The 16,828-nt window shown below is 36.5% G+C and overlaps 1 protein-coding gene across 1 annotated transcript in view; it reads right to left on the bottom strand.

Moving 5' to 3' along the window:
* The window catches only part of LOC140167512 (titin-like), a 281,497-nt gene extending 265,088 nt beyond the window's left edge, over positions 1-16,409 (bottom strand). The window contains exons 1-2 of the mRNA XM_072190818.1: positions 15,687-16,409; positions 15,378-15,570 (exon numbers count right to left, since the gene is read on the bottom strand). Coding sequence (XP_072046919.1) covers positions 15,378-15,570; positions 15,687-16,409 — 916 coding nt within the window. The remainder of the gene's footprint in view (positions 1-15,377; positions 15,571-15,686) is intronic.
* Between the last annotated feature and the right edge of the window lie 419 nt (positions 16,410-16,828).

Below are 16,828 nucleotides of genomic sequence, written 5' to 3'. Positions count from 1 at the left end.
GAACTTTAGCCTTAAACTCAAGAACTTCAAGACCTCCTGAAACGTAAAATAATAATTTGAGGGTTAAAATAAGAAAAAACTTTGGTTAAGATTCAGTTTTGGCCAATTTCTTAATTAATTGTGTCTCAAAATATTCAAAAAGTAAGCAAATAATATATGTACAGGCTGTATCAAAATGATTGATACCCAAGAGTTTCCACCAATTATTAACATATCAAAATACAACATCAGATTTACCTAATTTGTACTTAAATGTTATAAATGGTCATACAACTATAAATTGTGACCTCAAGAGGATACATAATATTTGGGAGAAGCAGGCTTTTTAACAAACATTAAAACTGATGGGTACCAATCATTTTGATACAGCCTGTATGTGTCATTAATTAGCCTTTAATTGATCATTAAATGAGGTGAGACAACCAATTTGAAGTGTTTATATGCTGTATGTGGACTTGTAGGAGTGTCAACAATTTCGACCACATAATGGTTCTGTACATAAAATAGTTTGTATATCTGTAATACATGTCAATGTAAACCATTCTAAGTGTCACATATTTCATGCCAATTAAAACAAATATGACTCACTAAAATGTACATGTATAATCTTTTCACAAGAAAAAATATGCTGTACGAACTTGTCATTAGGCAGAAATGGTGATCTTATTAGCCACTGAAGTAAGAGATTTAACATTGGCTTTGGATATATTTTTATTTTATTTATTTATCTCCCCGACTTGTCAAAGTGAAACAAAATTGAATAAATACCTGGCTGTGCATATAATGCAAGAATGATCTTGTGAACACCAGGGTCTTTGCTAACCTGTTTATATTCAACATGTTCTATAGTTTAAGGTTGGTCTGAACCCTGGAATTATGGAAACTTTCGGGCCTCATAACTGCTAAATTGTTGGTCTAAAGTATATAAAAGTATACATATTTAGAATGGCAAAGACTTGATAAGTTCATCTATGAGGTCAAATTTGGGCCAAAATGCTAATTTTTGGCCCAAAATCCCAAAAAACTGTTTTTTGGCCCACTTCTTTTTCGTCCTGGATAAAAAATATCTAGGAGTCAAAACTCCCATTTCTTTAGAGAACCTGAACTAAATAGGGTACCTTCGCCTTTGAACTTTTCTCATTTTGGTAGTCTTACAAAAAAGTTTCCGGATACAAAACTACATGTACATGTATACAATGTACATGTATGAGCCAAAATAATTCATATTTCACACTTCACAGCTCTAAATCTGACCTCAAAACTCAAGTGTTAATTGTAAGCACTATGAGTTTTGTATCAAATAACATTAAATGTAATTTTCCTTAATTACACACAGAAGCTAGAAGGTTAAATTTATACTTAGTGTTTCATTTTTGCAATCTTTTGACTTATATTTAAGCAAAGTTACTATACAATCTCATACCCATAGAGTATTGTTCAAATACTATACACAGTCCATATAACCGGTATAAAGTCATTGGTAATTGCCAGTGAAGATGATATTACCTTTAATTACCGAGACAAAGCCACTAGATGGTCAGTCAGACTTTGGACAGAAATTTCTACAAATTTGAATTGTAGAAGAGGTATTTTAAGTGTTAACATGCCACCTTTATCTGATGGCTTAAGTGTTATTTACATCTGCATATATTTTTTGTTGATCACAGAATATATCTGAATGGTTTTATCACTGTGCCACTTTATATTTTAGGTTGGTCAGTGTTATATTTGATTTATCATACAATTTTGTAATAAGTGTTTTTTGTTCTCATATTGGGCCTTACTTTAAATAAATGTGTGCATTTTGTAAATTGATGGTACTTTCTTTTATGATAGATAACAACACGGCTGATTGAAAATCAGCCAAAAAACGGCTGATTTTACATGTTTTATTTTAACAAAGTGCCAGGGGCTCAGCACCCAAAGCCCCCCTGGACACACCACTGTTTACCTTTTACAAACTATCAGCCTGTAGTTTGTAAAAGGTAAACATTCATACTGTATTATGTTCAGACAAATTACTAAGTCTTTCCCTATAAAACTGCATGTATATATTTGTGGAAGGAATTACTATTGTAATTCATCAGAAAGAGAAACCAGAAAAGCATAAAGATTCTCTTCATGACATGAATCCTACATGTACATGTACATTTTTTTACTATTCTCATATTCAGGAAATAATTATAAAGAATAAAATTATCAGTCTATCACAAATGGCTACAAATATGGTAAATGGACTGAAACACAAATTAACTTACAACGACTAAAAACACTATGGACCACAATGGCCTCATCCCAATGGCATAGTTCAATAATCTCAATTAAACAATCATAGTGCAAAATTTGACCTCAAGTTGCAGAGTATGAGTTTTTGTACCCAAATTTTCAAAGGTCATTCAATGAATGTGTAAATGTATTGGGGTTAATATATAGATGAGCATGTCTTGAATCCTAGTGAAACTACAGCTAGGTAATTATGACTGAAACCATAGAAACCAAACCAATTCATATTTCCAGGGAATTGTAAACCAGTCAATGAAATTACTATAGTATACAGTTCAACTGATGTTCAAGGCTATACTCATTATTATAAGGACTTAACCTCATTTAACACTTTTATAATTCAATTCTTATAGGTTTGGACCATTTTTAGGGTTTAATTTTTTTGTTTTTTGTTTTTTGTTGCTCCACATGTACAGAAATTGATTGACCAGTTTATGCTTGATAAACCATAGACTCTGGATAAACATAGCATACAAAAGCAGAACAAGGCCAGGTCATTTACTTTTAAACCTGGGTTTGAAGCCTGGAGAGGACTTGACAACATAAAATACATGTATGTATTTCAGAACAGGGAAAATAGAATTCATTATTGCTTCATTAAGGGTTCCATCACCCACCTTTGCACAGTATTTTTTGTAGGTCCTGAGAGCAAATCAGACATGCCAAATAGGATACTAAAAATATAAAGGAATGTCCGGCAGATATCACAAATTTTGATTTTTTTTTTGTGTGTGATATAATACAAATTTTATGGCAATTGACATTTGTTGACATTTAAGTTTTAACAGTCCTCAAAGTAAATAGCTGTGCAAAGGTGGGTGACCGAGCCCTTTACAGGTAGTATGCAGGATTTTTGTTTGGGAGGGGTGCAAATGGCAAATTTGGAAAATTTGGGAAAATACCCCCCCCCCCCTTTCCGGTCAATTGATCACAGTTTAATATGACCTTTTGAAAATGTATTAAACATTCAAAGCCTTGCATTTAGTGTGTTTAGTAACTGCTCCTATACATTTATAATCAATTAACATGGTCTGGTTGGCAAAGAGCTGCAGAGGCTCTTTTTAATATTGATGATTATTGATAATATTGACTAATTCAAAGAAGCCAACACTATAGCTTTGATAGATGACTTCCTATGTACATGTAGTCTGCATCAATATCATCCACCACGATGGTTCAGTATCTGTGCTACATGTATATTTATATAGTATCATGTAGGCATAGGCCTATGTAAAACATGTACTAATTTTAACATCAAATTTAAATGCAAGTGGTGCACCCATTAGCGTCAATATGTCTTAAAATGTGTGTGTGGGGGGGGTCGGCCTGAATTGTCAAAAAGTGGCTGAAAAGAACAAAATATTTGTAATTTTACCTAAATGTAGAAGGACACATCCCCCTGTCCCCCAGGATTTTATGTCCATGGGTGTGACTGATTTGCAGGGTGCATATGTTGTGGGATGCAGGTAACAATTTTGCAGGGTGCAATTTTGTCACAAACTAAATGTATTTTGTTGACTGTTTGTTCTGTATATAAAAGAATTAACCAATTTCATATTATAATATAAGATTGTAATTGTGGCTTTAAAAGTATTTTTACCCAGGCTCTTTTTAGTTTTACTATCAAAAAATAAACCAATAAATAACCATCCAAATAAATACAATTTTACACAGCCGTGGAGCATTAAAAAAATGGAAAAGAAAACTAAAATAAGTGTAATTTAAAAGGGCATTTCGTGATCCACAGCCTCATCCCCCCACTTTTCTCAAAAAAATTTGAGATTTTTATGCCACTGGAAACCTCTGGCTACATAATGTTTATGTACCAAATATTTCTTGCAAATTAATTCGTTTCGCAAAAATATCGTGAAATTTGAATACTGGTATACCAGAACAATATGGAGCAGTGTAATACACATAATCATGCATAACTTGCAAACGCAAAATCGGAATCAACTGAAATTTTGGGAATAAGCTTTTTCCGTGGATATCTACTGAAAAATGTCATAAAAAGAGGATGCTAGGATCACCAAATACTCCTTTAATTAATAAAGTCTTCAGCTAAAATTGAATTTGAATTTTATTTGTTATGTGGGGTCACCTATGTAGGCCTATAGGCTATAAAATGCATTGATCCCTAATATATACATTGTGGTAATACTTTAGCAGGTGAACCATGGACCACTCAGACAGGATAAGGATGTCAAGAGATTGCCTAATCAATACACATTTTCATCTGATCAGGGCCGGGGATCAGCTAGGTTGAGCATATTAGGGAGTCATAAGGTGGGATAGGTGCCGAGGGGGGTGGACAAGATTGGTTTGGGTAGGGAGGTGCGTTCGTCACGGGGCGTTACATTTTCCCAAGGGGGGCGTTTATTCAAGGTCAATTTTAGAACGATAATTCCCGTTAAAAGCATTAGGTAAACTAAAAACACACGCTAAAATGACGAATTATGAACTAGAAACACTGACTTCTGGCTCACTTCCGGGTTTCTGATCCAGATTTTCGCCAATTATTGACGCTATTACCGACCATGTGCACAACTTGGTAAGCTTACTACACAAGATAGCATGGAAATATCGGCATTTTTGAAACATCTTGGTTGAAAAAAGTGGTGGGGGCGTTTATTTGAGGGGGGCGACTATTTGACGAAATACGGCATTTTTAAAGAATTTAAGACCCACCGATATACCAAAAGACAAAAATTGTTGTTGTTTTTTTGTTTTTGCAACTTTTCCACTCATTTTTGGTCAATTTCCAAATTTTTGGCTACAGCAGGAAGGCAAATTGACAAAAAATAGGAAAATGTATATATTGGCCTAGAAAAAGTGGTCATTGATATACCATGAACAAAATGCAACCCATGTTTGCGGGCATCCCTGCAAGTACATTATGGTCAGGCAGCGGCAGTAATTAGACGTATTTCAATTTTGCCTAATTATAAAGGTTTTCTGTGAAGCTCCAAATTGCAATAACAATGGGTTTTGTGACCACTTATTTATCGGTCAGTAACTTCCCATTAAGTTTTCAAAGTCAAAGAGCTTATCTGGTGAATGGGTTGATATATTATATTATAATTTCTAAATTTGCCAAAATGCATAAATTGTAAATATCTGTTATTAGGCACTTTTGGAGTCTCAGAAATACTTTTGAGTCATTTACCACAGCCTGGCAAGCCAAGTTGCCACACCTTGTCAGCGAAAAGTTTTGCCAACACTGCTGATCATAAGGCAGAGTGGGTGTCCTCCACTACTTTTCTTTGGTCGGAATTGTCATACGGATGGAAAACGTTTTTTATGTATACTCCCAAACTGCACATGAAACTTACAAAAGGCAAAACAAATGTTTTGTCTCTCAAACCATGCAGCACACATTCTAGCATGTTGCTATGTGCTAGGCCTTTTGTACCAGGGTTTTTGTTTAATTATCAGAATAAAATGCAGCCAAATCAAGGCAAAAGTAGGCTAAAAACACAGTTATAAAACTTTTTTTTAATTTTGCATTTTGCATAGCTAAGTATTTTCTTTAATTAGAACTAGAAGTGTGAAGAGACTGTGAATATAAAATGCAAACATTCTTTGTATTGGGATTTATGTTGGTGCTAGTTTTCCCATGGTTTTCTCATGTCATAACTTTATAACACATTATAACAGCTATGCTACATGGTACAATATTAAACTATTGTAGGGCCTACAGTATTACAAAAGCTTACAAATTGCCCATGCATCCCGGGGGGGTCACTCCCATTGTGGCCTGTACACCATCCGCGATAATGAAAACGCGTAAAAAGGGTCGTTTTTGGGTAGGCACGATCTGCTGCACGTGATCGCGTTTAGGGTGTCAAAAACATGAAAAATTGGAAAAAGGGTAGCAAAATTGCAATTTCTAAATACGCGGAAATGAAATTTAGGGTATGAATTTGATGTTAGGAATGAAATCCCTGTTTAGGGTGTCGTTTTAGCCAAGGGTTAAATCCTTGTTTAGGGTGCTTTTCAAAAGTTGATTATCGCGGATGGTGTACAGGCCACAATGGGAGTGACCCCGGCCATGCATGCATTAGTGATTTGTAGCCTTGGAATGCTGAGCTGAAATGCCCATTACGTATCTAAATTCACATAAAAAAATCAAAGAAAAGACACCCACTCATTCTAACAACAGGTTCCTAGAAATGAATATTTAAGGGGGCCCTGTCTGATACAGGTCTATTTATGAGTAGACCTATTTAGCAAGTTTATCGTACACATTTTAGTCCAATTACTCATGAAGTGGCCATCATCATTTTAATATAGGCCTACCAAAATGTTTTAATTAGACTTCCACTGTATATTTTGTATCAACTTCTACAAAAAATATTACCATCTATATAATAATACGCTATTCTCTGTCTCTCTGTCTGTTTGTCTGTCTGTCTGTGACTGCTAATGTGAGGCCACCGTAGGTCATACGGGCTCAAACTTGGTGGTGGGTGCAGCTTGGTATGAGGAAGAACAAGTTTATATTTTTTAAGGTCAAAGGTCAAGGACGGGGTCAAGTTCAATTGAAGTCTAATTTCAAATACCTTAAATGGCAAATCTAGCCATGTCATAGTGTTGACCTTGGACTATCAAACAAAAGTTTCCACGGTGACCTTTTCGTCAGACCAACGGTTAAAAGGTCAAGGTAAAAATTTCAAATTGCTCCTATGCATATGGCGCTCAAAGGTCAAGAAAGGTAAAAATTTCAAATTGCTCCTATGGCGCTCAAACTTGGTGGGTGGGTGGACCTTGGACTAATAAACAAAAGTTTCCACAGTGCTTTTGTCAGACCTACGGTTAAGAGGTCATAGGTCAAGAAATGTCAAAATTTCAAATTGCCTCTCTGGAACTCAAACTTGGTGGGTGGGTGGACCTTGGACTAACAAACAAAAGTTTCCACGGTGATCTTTTCTTCAGACTTACGGTTAAGAGGTCAAAGGTCAAAAAGGTAAAAATTTCACATTGCCTATGGAGCTCATACTTGGTGGGTAGGTGGAAATTGGACTAACAAACAAAAGTTCCATTGTGACCTTTTTGTCAGACCTACGGTTGAGAAGCCAATAACTATGACAGCCGAGAACCGCGAAATACGGGTAACCGCCTAGTCTATATAATAATACGCTATTCTCTGTCTGTAGATCTGTCTGTCTGTCTGTCTGTGACTGCTAATGTGAGGCCACCATAGGTCATACGGGGCTCAAACTTGGTGGGTGGGTGTAGCTCTGTCCTGGCAAGAAGAAGTTTATGTTCGTTAAGTCATCTGACCCCGGGGCCCCCTCCCAGGGGTCATCTGAGGTCAAATTACTAAAAACTGTCGCATGAACCCGTCGTAGGGCGTACGGGCCCACACTCGGTGGGAGGGTGTAGTTCTGTCCTTGCAAGAAGTTTATGTTCATTAAGTCATCTGACCCTGGGCCCCCCTCCCAGGGGTCATCTGAGGTCAAATTACTAAAAACTGTCATATGGGCATGAAACTTAGTGGGTACAAACAACATTTAGAGCCAAAATTTTGGAAGGTCATTTTGGGGTCATCCAAGGTCACCCACGGGTCATCTGAGGTCAAATTAGTAAAAACTGTGGTATGGACATGAAAATTGGTGGATAGAGTCAACATTTAGAGCCACATTTTTGGAAGGTCATTTTGGGGTCACCAGTGGTAATCTGAGGTCAAATTAGTAAAACTGTTATATAGGCATGAAACTTGGTGGGTACAGTCACCATCAGCCAGGTAATCGCGCCCAGCCGAGAACCGCTTAGCCGAGTCACTTATAATTTTGCTCAGCTCCTATATATACTGCGCCAAAAAGTATCCTTACACTTGGAAAAATAATCATGATTTCAAAACTGAATCATATTGGGGTAAATTTGTTTTTTTAATAGATGCACTATATAATCCGGTACATTATGACACCCCATTGAATCCAATGTGACTTCCAAGAAGCAAAGTTACAAACATTTAATTAAACGAAGGTCCAGTTTAAAAGTGGCAAACTGGCCTATTCAAAACTCCATGGACTAGACATCTGGTTTGAGAGTGGTGAATGGCTAATTTGTGTGTGCCTTTAATTTAAACAAAAGGAACAAAAGAAAACTGAAACAAAAGAACTGACAAATAAAATGAAAGTTATGAAAAGTACAGAGAAGTAAAAACTAAAATAAAAACTGCTTTAAATAAAGCTTCATTGAAGAAACTGTGTTGTCTCTCTGTTGCGCTTGTTGGAATCTTTTTGCGCCTTGTACATGTATATAGGCCAGTTTTCACTTTTAAATCTGGACCTTCATCTATTCAATTGCTTGTAACTTAACTTCTTGAGGTCACATTGGACTCGATGTAGTGTCATATTAGTTGCAGATTATATAGCGCATCTATTAAAAAAACAAATTTACCCCAATATTGTTCAGTTTTGAAATTGTGATTATTTTTCCAAGTGTAAGGATACTTTTTTGGCGCAGTATACATGTATATAAAAAGGTCACTGATGTTCAAATACCCACCCCTAGCATCCCTACAATGTAAATATATGAACTTATTACTCATTTATTATTCATTTATGTATTTTATTTATATTTATTCGTTTATTGTTTTGGTTGTCTTAAATTCTGCTATCTCAATATTTATTGGTCTGCAGATCTTGAATATGTATAATGTGTTCCAAGGTTTAGACCATTAAGCCCATTTAATAAGTACAGTAATGATTAGCCATGCCCAGTCTCCAACCATTAAATATGTCCTTTGCTCAAATCAATGAGCATGTAGGTAGCAAAATCAGCAACTTTTAAGATTAAGGTCATGTCTTCAACATGGGGTGTATGGATTTCAACTGGAATAGCCCAATAGCCCTACAACTATAAAGCCAAAACTAAGCCAAAAGAGGGAACTCATGTGTACCCTGTTAATTCACACAACCCGATGTTGTTTGGCTGTCCACCAGCATCAACATTTTGGAAAATTCAAAAACCCAACTTTCAACTTTTAGGCTAAAATGTCTGAGACAAAACTTCATTTAACCTTTTCACTTCAGATTTTATTGTACATTGTAGGTCATCCAACACAATTTGGACTGGTAGTGGTATAAAAATGAACAAAATATGCAGGTCCAAACTTTCTTGTAGCCTACTATTTGTTTTGTCTGGATTTTCTGAGAAATGACCTCCAGTGAATGAAGTAAAGAGTGACACCCTTTTGTTACTGAGGACACATTATGTAATAATTGTTGTGAATAATCAATTGAGTTTGAAGACATTGCATTATGGCTCACATAAGAGCTCATAAGACAAGGTTTGAGATGTCACCACGATTTGACTGACAAATTTTCCAAAAAATAAATTGCTAAAACAATAAAATACACATAAATAGTGAAATTTTGTGCAGCAGGGGGGAACTCAAGATATACATATATGCATAATTTAAATGCTGTCCAAAGACTCTGTTTTGGCCCCCTTTTCCCCAAAGACCCAGGTATATTTTTCTTGTTATTCTCCCAACTGCTAATTTTTGGTCCTTGGGGTAGACGAAATAGGTTTGTTGCATTTTACATGTGCTACCCATGTACCAAGTTTAAGCACAATAGCTCTTCTAATTGTATCTAAAAACTTGACTTTGCATAATTTTTTGGCATATATAATTAGACAATTATCTGGCAACAATGCATCCCAAAAATAAAAAAAAGCTGTTGCGAACTTCTTGGTTTTGCGCTATTTTGACAGGCCATATTTGAATTAGAAAAATCTATATCCAATAGTGCTACCTTAAACATCAGTCACTAGATATTAGATATTTGATTATTATAATAGTCCAAATTTCAATCAACTTGTAATATATTGTACTACATGTAATTGCACATTAGCCTGGAAATCATAGGTTCATTGCAAGTCACATAGGTCCATTTTACCAGTTCCAAGTATATGGACTGTGCTATATAATTACGTTGACTATTTTTAATATTTTTATTATTTTACATACTCCCGATTAAAAATATCCCCCTGTACATTGCATCTGCATGAGATAAATTTGGTAGTTACAATGTATAGGCCTAAGCTTATTACATTACTGCAAACTGCAGCACACTTTGATTATGAAATCGGCAGATATAAAACTGGAGTACATGTGTAAGTGTATGTACTGTAACACAACATAATTTCCGTTTTATGAAAAATTGGGCATGTGGTAATTTCTTTTTTTTTTCACAAGTGGACAACCACCATCTACAAAATTTAGTGTTTTCATAGAGGCTAAAATTAGGTCAGGGGGGTGCATGGGCGTACTGCACCCTCTCAAATTGACATTAACCCTAAACCGCCAGGGGCTTTTTGGTGACGGGAAGGGAAAGAAGGAAGGAATAAAGAGAGAAAACAAAGAAAGAAGTTGTTTGCTCTGGGTGGGATTTGAACCCGAGACCCCTCGCATGCCAAGCACTGGGTCGGCGACACTTTGCCACAGGTCTTGGGCTTCGCTGGCCAGCGAAACCGCGCCTATATATATCACTTAGAGTGATTGCATCATCATACCACGTGGGATGCACGCACGAACATCGCATATCAAGTAGTATTTTGTAGTACTCAGGCATGTTAGGGTTATAAGGTCCACTTTTCAGATACTCCTCTCGAACTGACAAAAATTGACTTTCTCGAAAACAAATAATAGTAATAATAATAAAGACAGATTTAATATAGCGCCTAATGCAAATGCCTCTAGGCGCTTTACACAACCAGAAACAGATTAAAATATCTTAAGCTACAAACAAAGAAAATTTAAGGGCTTAACAAATACTTTTTTTTTTCTTTTCAAATGTACCCAAGAAGGTCCAAATTACTGTATAGTGTGAAATTTTTGTGGGGATTTTATTTTTCGCTTTTTCGCTTTTCTCGAACAGGCAACTGCAACCACAAATTTTTAACCCCGTGAAAATATTTATAATATTTATAACATGAATATGTAAATGTGAATATATTTGGAAATACAAATTAAACACCAACTAAACTGTCCCCAATTGATAAAATTACAAAAAATTAACCCATCAAATATATCCCACTATATGAGCCAAAAAAGTCCACTTTTAGGAAATTCTATAATCCCCCTTCTCCCAATCCTGACTGTGCCCATGGGTGAAGTTCAAAGATAATTTTAAAAACCAACATCAGGGGCGGATTTAGGGGGGGGGGCGCAGCCGGCGCGCCCCCTCTATTTTTTGCCTAGCAAAGGGCGCCGGCCCAACTTAAAATACAAAAAATGAAAGAAATTTAAAAAATTAACAAATTCGGCAAACAATGGGCCAAAACCGTTGAGTTTTCGAGGGGGTAACCCCCTTAACACCATTTTTTCGTCGTTGACCAAAAGGCGCCCCCTCTATCAAAAATTCCTGGATCCGCCCCTGAACATAGCCCTCTTTGGCAATGATTTGGTAAATTATATAGTTTGTCACAAACCTTGCAAATGAGGCCATTGTTGGCATCATGTTGACATGCATGAAATAAGATGCTCTTTAATTCCATCCTTTAAACAAAGAATGACCTTATTTGTAAGGTTGCAACAACACAGACCATCTAGACTACCTTTATGCACAGACCCTATAGCCACAATTTTACACATCTACCCTACATGTATTTGAAGGTTAAACTTTAAAATACCATTTTCTCTGCTATGTTTTTAAAACAGGTTGAAGTAAATCAACTTTTTGTTTTCATTTATGTTGAACAAAATTTGAGGAGAGGATTCTATGACTTGGCATTTATGAATAGGTAGGCCTACATAAAACCCCTAATAAGGTGAGAAAAGTGATTTCTTTATGCCCACCACCAAAAAGCTATTTTCAAGATCACAAATTATACAATTCCATCCAAATACTTTTTTCCCTTTCTAAAGAAGGGAGGGCAAGCAGCCCCTGATTTCTTAATACAGTGGAAACTCTTTAATACGAAATTTGTGGGGCCACAAAAGTTAGTTTGTCTTATCAGGATTTTGTCTTATCCATCACATATTACATATGGATTCAGTGCCAGGGACCTGAAAATCAAGCTTGTCTTATCAGGTTTTTTGTATTATCAGAGCTTGTATTAACGAGTTTCCACTGTCTACTCTTCATTGTTGCATGTGGCCCATAACTTTCCCAGGGGGGTCACTCCCATTGTGGCATGTACACCCTCCGCAATAATGAAAACGCGTAAAAAGGGTCGGTTTTTTGTAGGTAGGCACGTATCGTGTTTAGGGTGTCAAAAACAAGAAAAATGGGGAAAAAGGGTAGCAAAATTGCAATTGCTAAATACGCAAAAATGAAATTTGATGTAAGGAATAAAATCCCTGTTTAGGGTATCGTTTTAGCCAAGGGTTTAATCCTTGTTTAGGGTGCTTTTCAAAAGTTGATTATCGCGACGATGTACAGGCCACAATGGGAGTGACCCCCGGATAACTTTGGTAAAACAGAAACTTAATTTATAGGTTTCATCTTTATACATGTACAATGTAAAGTGAAACCCTTATAACTTTTGATATGCAAAATTTGTATACATTTATGTGTACTGTAGAAGTGGAAATTTTCACATGATTATTTTTTGTGTTTTACCATTTTCGAACTGTATATATCCTTTGTTTTTAAATTCGCTATTCTAAGCTTCCTTACATTGGCCTATACACAAAGGGAATATATTCGCTCTTTGTTATTTTTGTGATAGCAGCTTGGAAGGCGAAAAACACAAAAATAAATGCAGCTTGAAAATTTCTACTTTTACAGTATTTTGCAAATCCAGTCATCCAACATTTAATAAAGAAAACGTACAATATTTTGATTGCATGCAACTCTACCCCAAGAGGCCCCATTTGTAAACAGATACATTGCATTGTACTTTTAATATTAAAATGAATCCTGGAGTAAATATGGCTTACTATTTACCAAATGACCCAAGTCAGCCATAAAGCACAGCTCTATGGTGTCCTCCATGATAACTTTTGAGGTAGAATGAATGGATGGATGAATGGAAAAACATTGTTTTCGAAGATTTCAGTCTAGACATAACATGGACTATAAAAAGTAGTGAATATTTCACTCTTACATCACTTCAAATAAGTTTTAAAACCAACTTACAAACTTGTAAACTCACTGTTTTTTATTTTTTAAATCATAATTTAAAATGCGAACATTCTAAAAAAACCTTTTCAGGAATCTCAAAATAAGGGTAGGTATTCTGTTGTGCAGCAAAGAAAAAACTGCTGAAGTTTTTTTTTTAGTTTTCAAAATTTGGTGGCAGACTAACAACTTTCTGTATACACATAATTTATAATCACAAACAAGAAATACTCAAGACAGAAAAGTTCAGAAAGTCATGATTTGACATAATGGTAGAGGACAAACAATTTATACAATGCAAATGCAAAATATATTACCATTTTGTTGCGGATTGGTAGTATGGAATAAATTAAACTGTACTTATTTACCATTCGCCACAGACGCTACATAATTGGTTCTGTGCCATGTTTTTTTGGTTCACTGTGGTTTTATTCTGTTTTCCCCCTTTTCCCTACAAAACACATTCTTTGAAACAAAAGTATCTGATCCATAGAAATGAATGTGTCTTTATAATAAGCCATGGGTTTGTACATATACACATGTAGTAACACACATTTGGGGATTCAGTGCCAGTTGTTGAAAATTTTGGTTTGTTGCAGTGGCGTAACTCCTATGGGCTCAGGGTGTGCAAACCCGCGGGCACCCGAGCTGAGGGGCACCTGAAGGGTGCCCCCTCAGCTTGGGTGCCCATTGGTTCCAGTCAGCAGTGGGCACCCAGCTATTAATGCCCGCGGGCACCCAAAACCAAAGTTACGCTACTGGTTTGTTGGTTTGCGTTTTTAATTGTTTTGTTGTGCCTTCAATATTTTTATTTTTTTAAAATATTTTGTGTCAGAAAAAAACACACCCAAAAACCAGAAATACACTAAAGTATTTGATGTAAAATATTCAATATAACATGTCTTTGTTATTTAATCTGTTCCCATTCTATTTCCAGTATAAATGTTTAAGTTCTAACAAATGTTTGATTACATAAAATCGATTATGTAAAATGCCCGGTGAAAATATATTAAAATTATCAATTTTACATCATCATGCATTCAATAGAAATTAAACATTACTGAAAACAAAATGGGAATAGATTAAATAACTAGACATGTTGCATCGGATATTCTATAACCACTAAAAAGTCTGTAGTGGCCCTAAGATACTACTTAGTTATACTACAATACCGAGTATTGTTACACATAGGTCACTGAACCCAAAGTGATTCAGTAGGTCATGTAGTTCTTGAGTTACCAATCAATTTCTTTGATGCCATCATGCAAGAATTATTGATCAAAACCAAATGATGCTACTCAATTCTATGAAATTATGCACAAAGAGTTTAGAATAATTTGAGCTGGAACTAATGAAATCCTGGAATAAAATATTACATTATCTAGATAAGCAGATTAGGAGCAATCAATAGTCAATAAACTTGACAAAGAAGAATGTTTGATTGTTTGCTTTGTTCCTGAAAAGAAAATCTTGCACAATTTTGTACTTGAATTTGATTGCCTAATCTGATCCTTTTCTTGAATGGGGATTTTTTTTTTTTTTTTTTTTGCAATATGAAAATGGAGAGAATAAATCAACTGGATTGGCTATTTAGTAAAATATTTTACAACTAGTTCTCCAAGACATATTGCTTGCTCCTACATAATATTAATTATACTTGGTCCAGCTTGATGTAAGTTTCTTTGACCATCTATGTAACCCAGTAGTGGCACCAGGAAATGTTTTGGGGGGTAGGGGAGGGGGCCAATTTCAGGGGGTACAGGCATTTTTGGCATATAGAAGTAGACATTTTTCTGATTTCTTGTTTTGACTGGGGGAAATGGATCAGGGGGAAAGCCCAAAATGGGGAGGAGGTCTCCTATGTCCCACCCATGGTCAACAACAGGGCAAACCTTTTTGTTCTGTACATGTAGCTCAAACGATCTCATGCCTAAATGGGACACAGTGGAAATGCCAAATTTACATCAAACTGGAACGAAACACCTCAGGGATAAAAATTAAAAAATAGCTTCTTACCTTCAACAGTGAGTTTCGCTGTGCATGATGCAAGTCCTGCCATATTCTCTGCTTTACACGTTAAAGTTCCAGAGTGCTTTGGTAATGTCTTAGGAATGATTAAACTACTGGACCCATCGGGCCGGATAATGAGCTGCGATTGCGGGCTGTTATTCAGCTGATGTCCATTTTGTACCACCGTATCTCCGGTTTGGGTGTTCCGGTTACGGTGACATCAAATTTAGCGGGTTGTCCCTCGCACACCCGGCAGTTGTTTAGGAAGTTTGTGAATACCGGCGGGGAACGGGGTGGTTCCACTCCGCGCGATACCATTTTGACAGGCGTGGTTGCGGGGATGACATCAACTGGGCTATCTTCCTTTGTTTCAGTTGTTTTGGTAGTTATTGTGGTTCTCTTATCGAAACTTCTAAATCCCTTATTCTCCGGGAGAAGATTGATAAAAGGCACCGCTTCTTCTTGTGGTTTTGTGATACTTTCCACAGCTTTCTCAAGCACATGAGCATCATCATAACGATGGACGTTAATTCCATCCTGAGGACTCGGAGGTGGTGTACCAGCAGTAGGTGGTGTTTCAAATTTACGTGGGCGGTTCGGAGACACAAGTTGTGTTTTATGCGAAGCTTTGTGAGATGAGACAAATTCCAGAGGACGTTGAATGGCCCCTGGTAAATTCAGCACACCGTCGAAGGGCAGTATCTCATCCACATCCACGTCTGTATCGGATTCCATTCCAGGATCGTAGGCACCGCTCACGTCGCCTCCATACGACTCGCTGAAACTCAGCATGCCGACGGCAGGTCCTTCGGCACTCGCTGCAATAGAAGCACGTTTGGCAACAATTAGTACAACACCAGAATCGGTATCGTAACATGTTAAAAACGGTCTTGCACGTCCACTGCTACCATTTGTGTTAGCAGTGGCGCCCCCTGGCGGGGACGTAGTGCCATTTCGCACTTGTAAAGCCATGTTATTATTAACACCACCGTTGGCTCCAGGTGAGCCTGGTGTACCATTTCTGTATTCTCGATCCATATTTGAATTGAGTATATATTCCCGCTGCTAGATCAAAATAATATCATAAAACAACATGCAATAACATATCCATGACGAAACAGTCAGCGGATGATGTACTCCACGATCCATAGTGGTGAGAGTTGTTATTAAGTATTACATCACATGTAATGGTCATCTTCACAACACAAACGCATGTACAAATTTAAGTGATCATCATTGATGCCGTGCTACAAATAGATATTTCCAGTATTATGTTCCCTGACAGCATGAGAAATAGCACTCCTAATAATTTCAATGTTAAAGTGTAAGGCACACACTAGACATGTGTTGGTGCCGTCAGTCAGTTGACTGTTATGTGTATGGCATGGCATGGCATTGAGTCAATGCCTACACACCCCCAATCAATAATTTGCTTATAGTGAGAGCTGTCAAGCTTG

The sequence above is a fragment of the Amphiura filiformis genome, chromosome 13, assembly GCF_039555335.1.
Source record: "Amphiura filiformis chromosome 13, Afil_fr2py, whole genome shotgun sequence".
Classification (NCBI taxonomy): Eukaryota; Metazoa; Echinodermata; class Ophiuroidea; order Amphilepidida; family Amphiuridae; genus Amphiura; species Amphiura filiformis.
The sequence above is the reverse complement of the archived record's forward strand: the minus strand, read 5'-3'. Positions and strand labels throughout refer to the sequence as shown.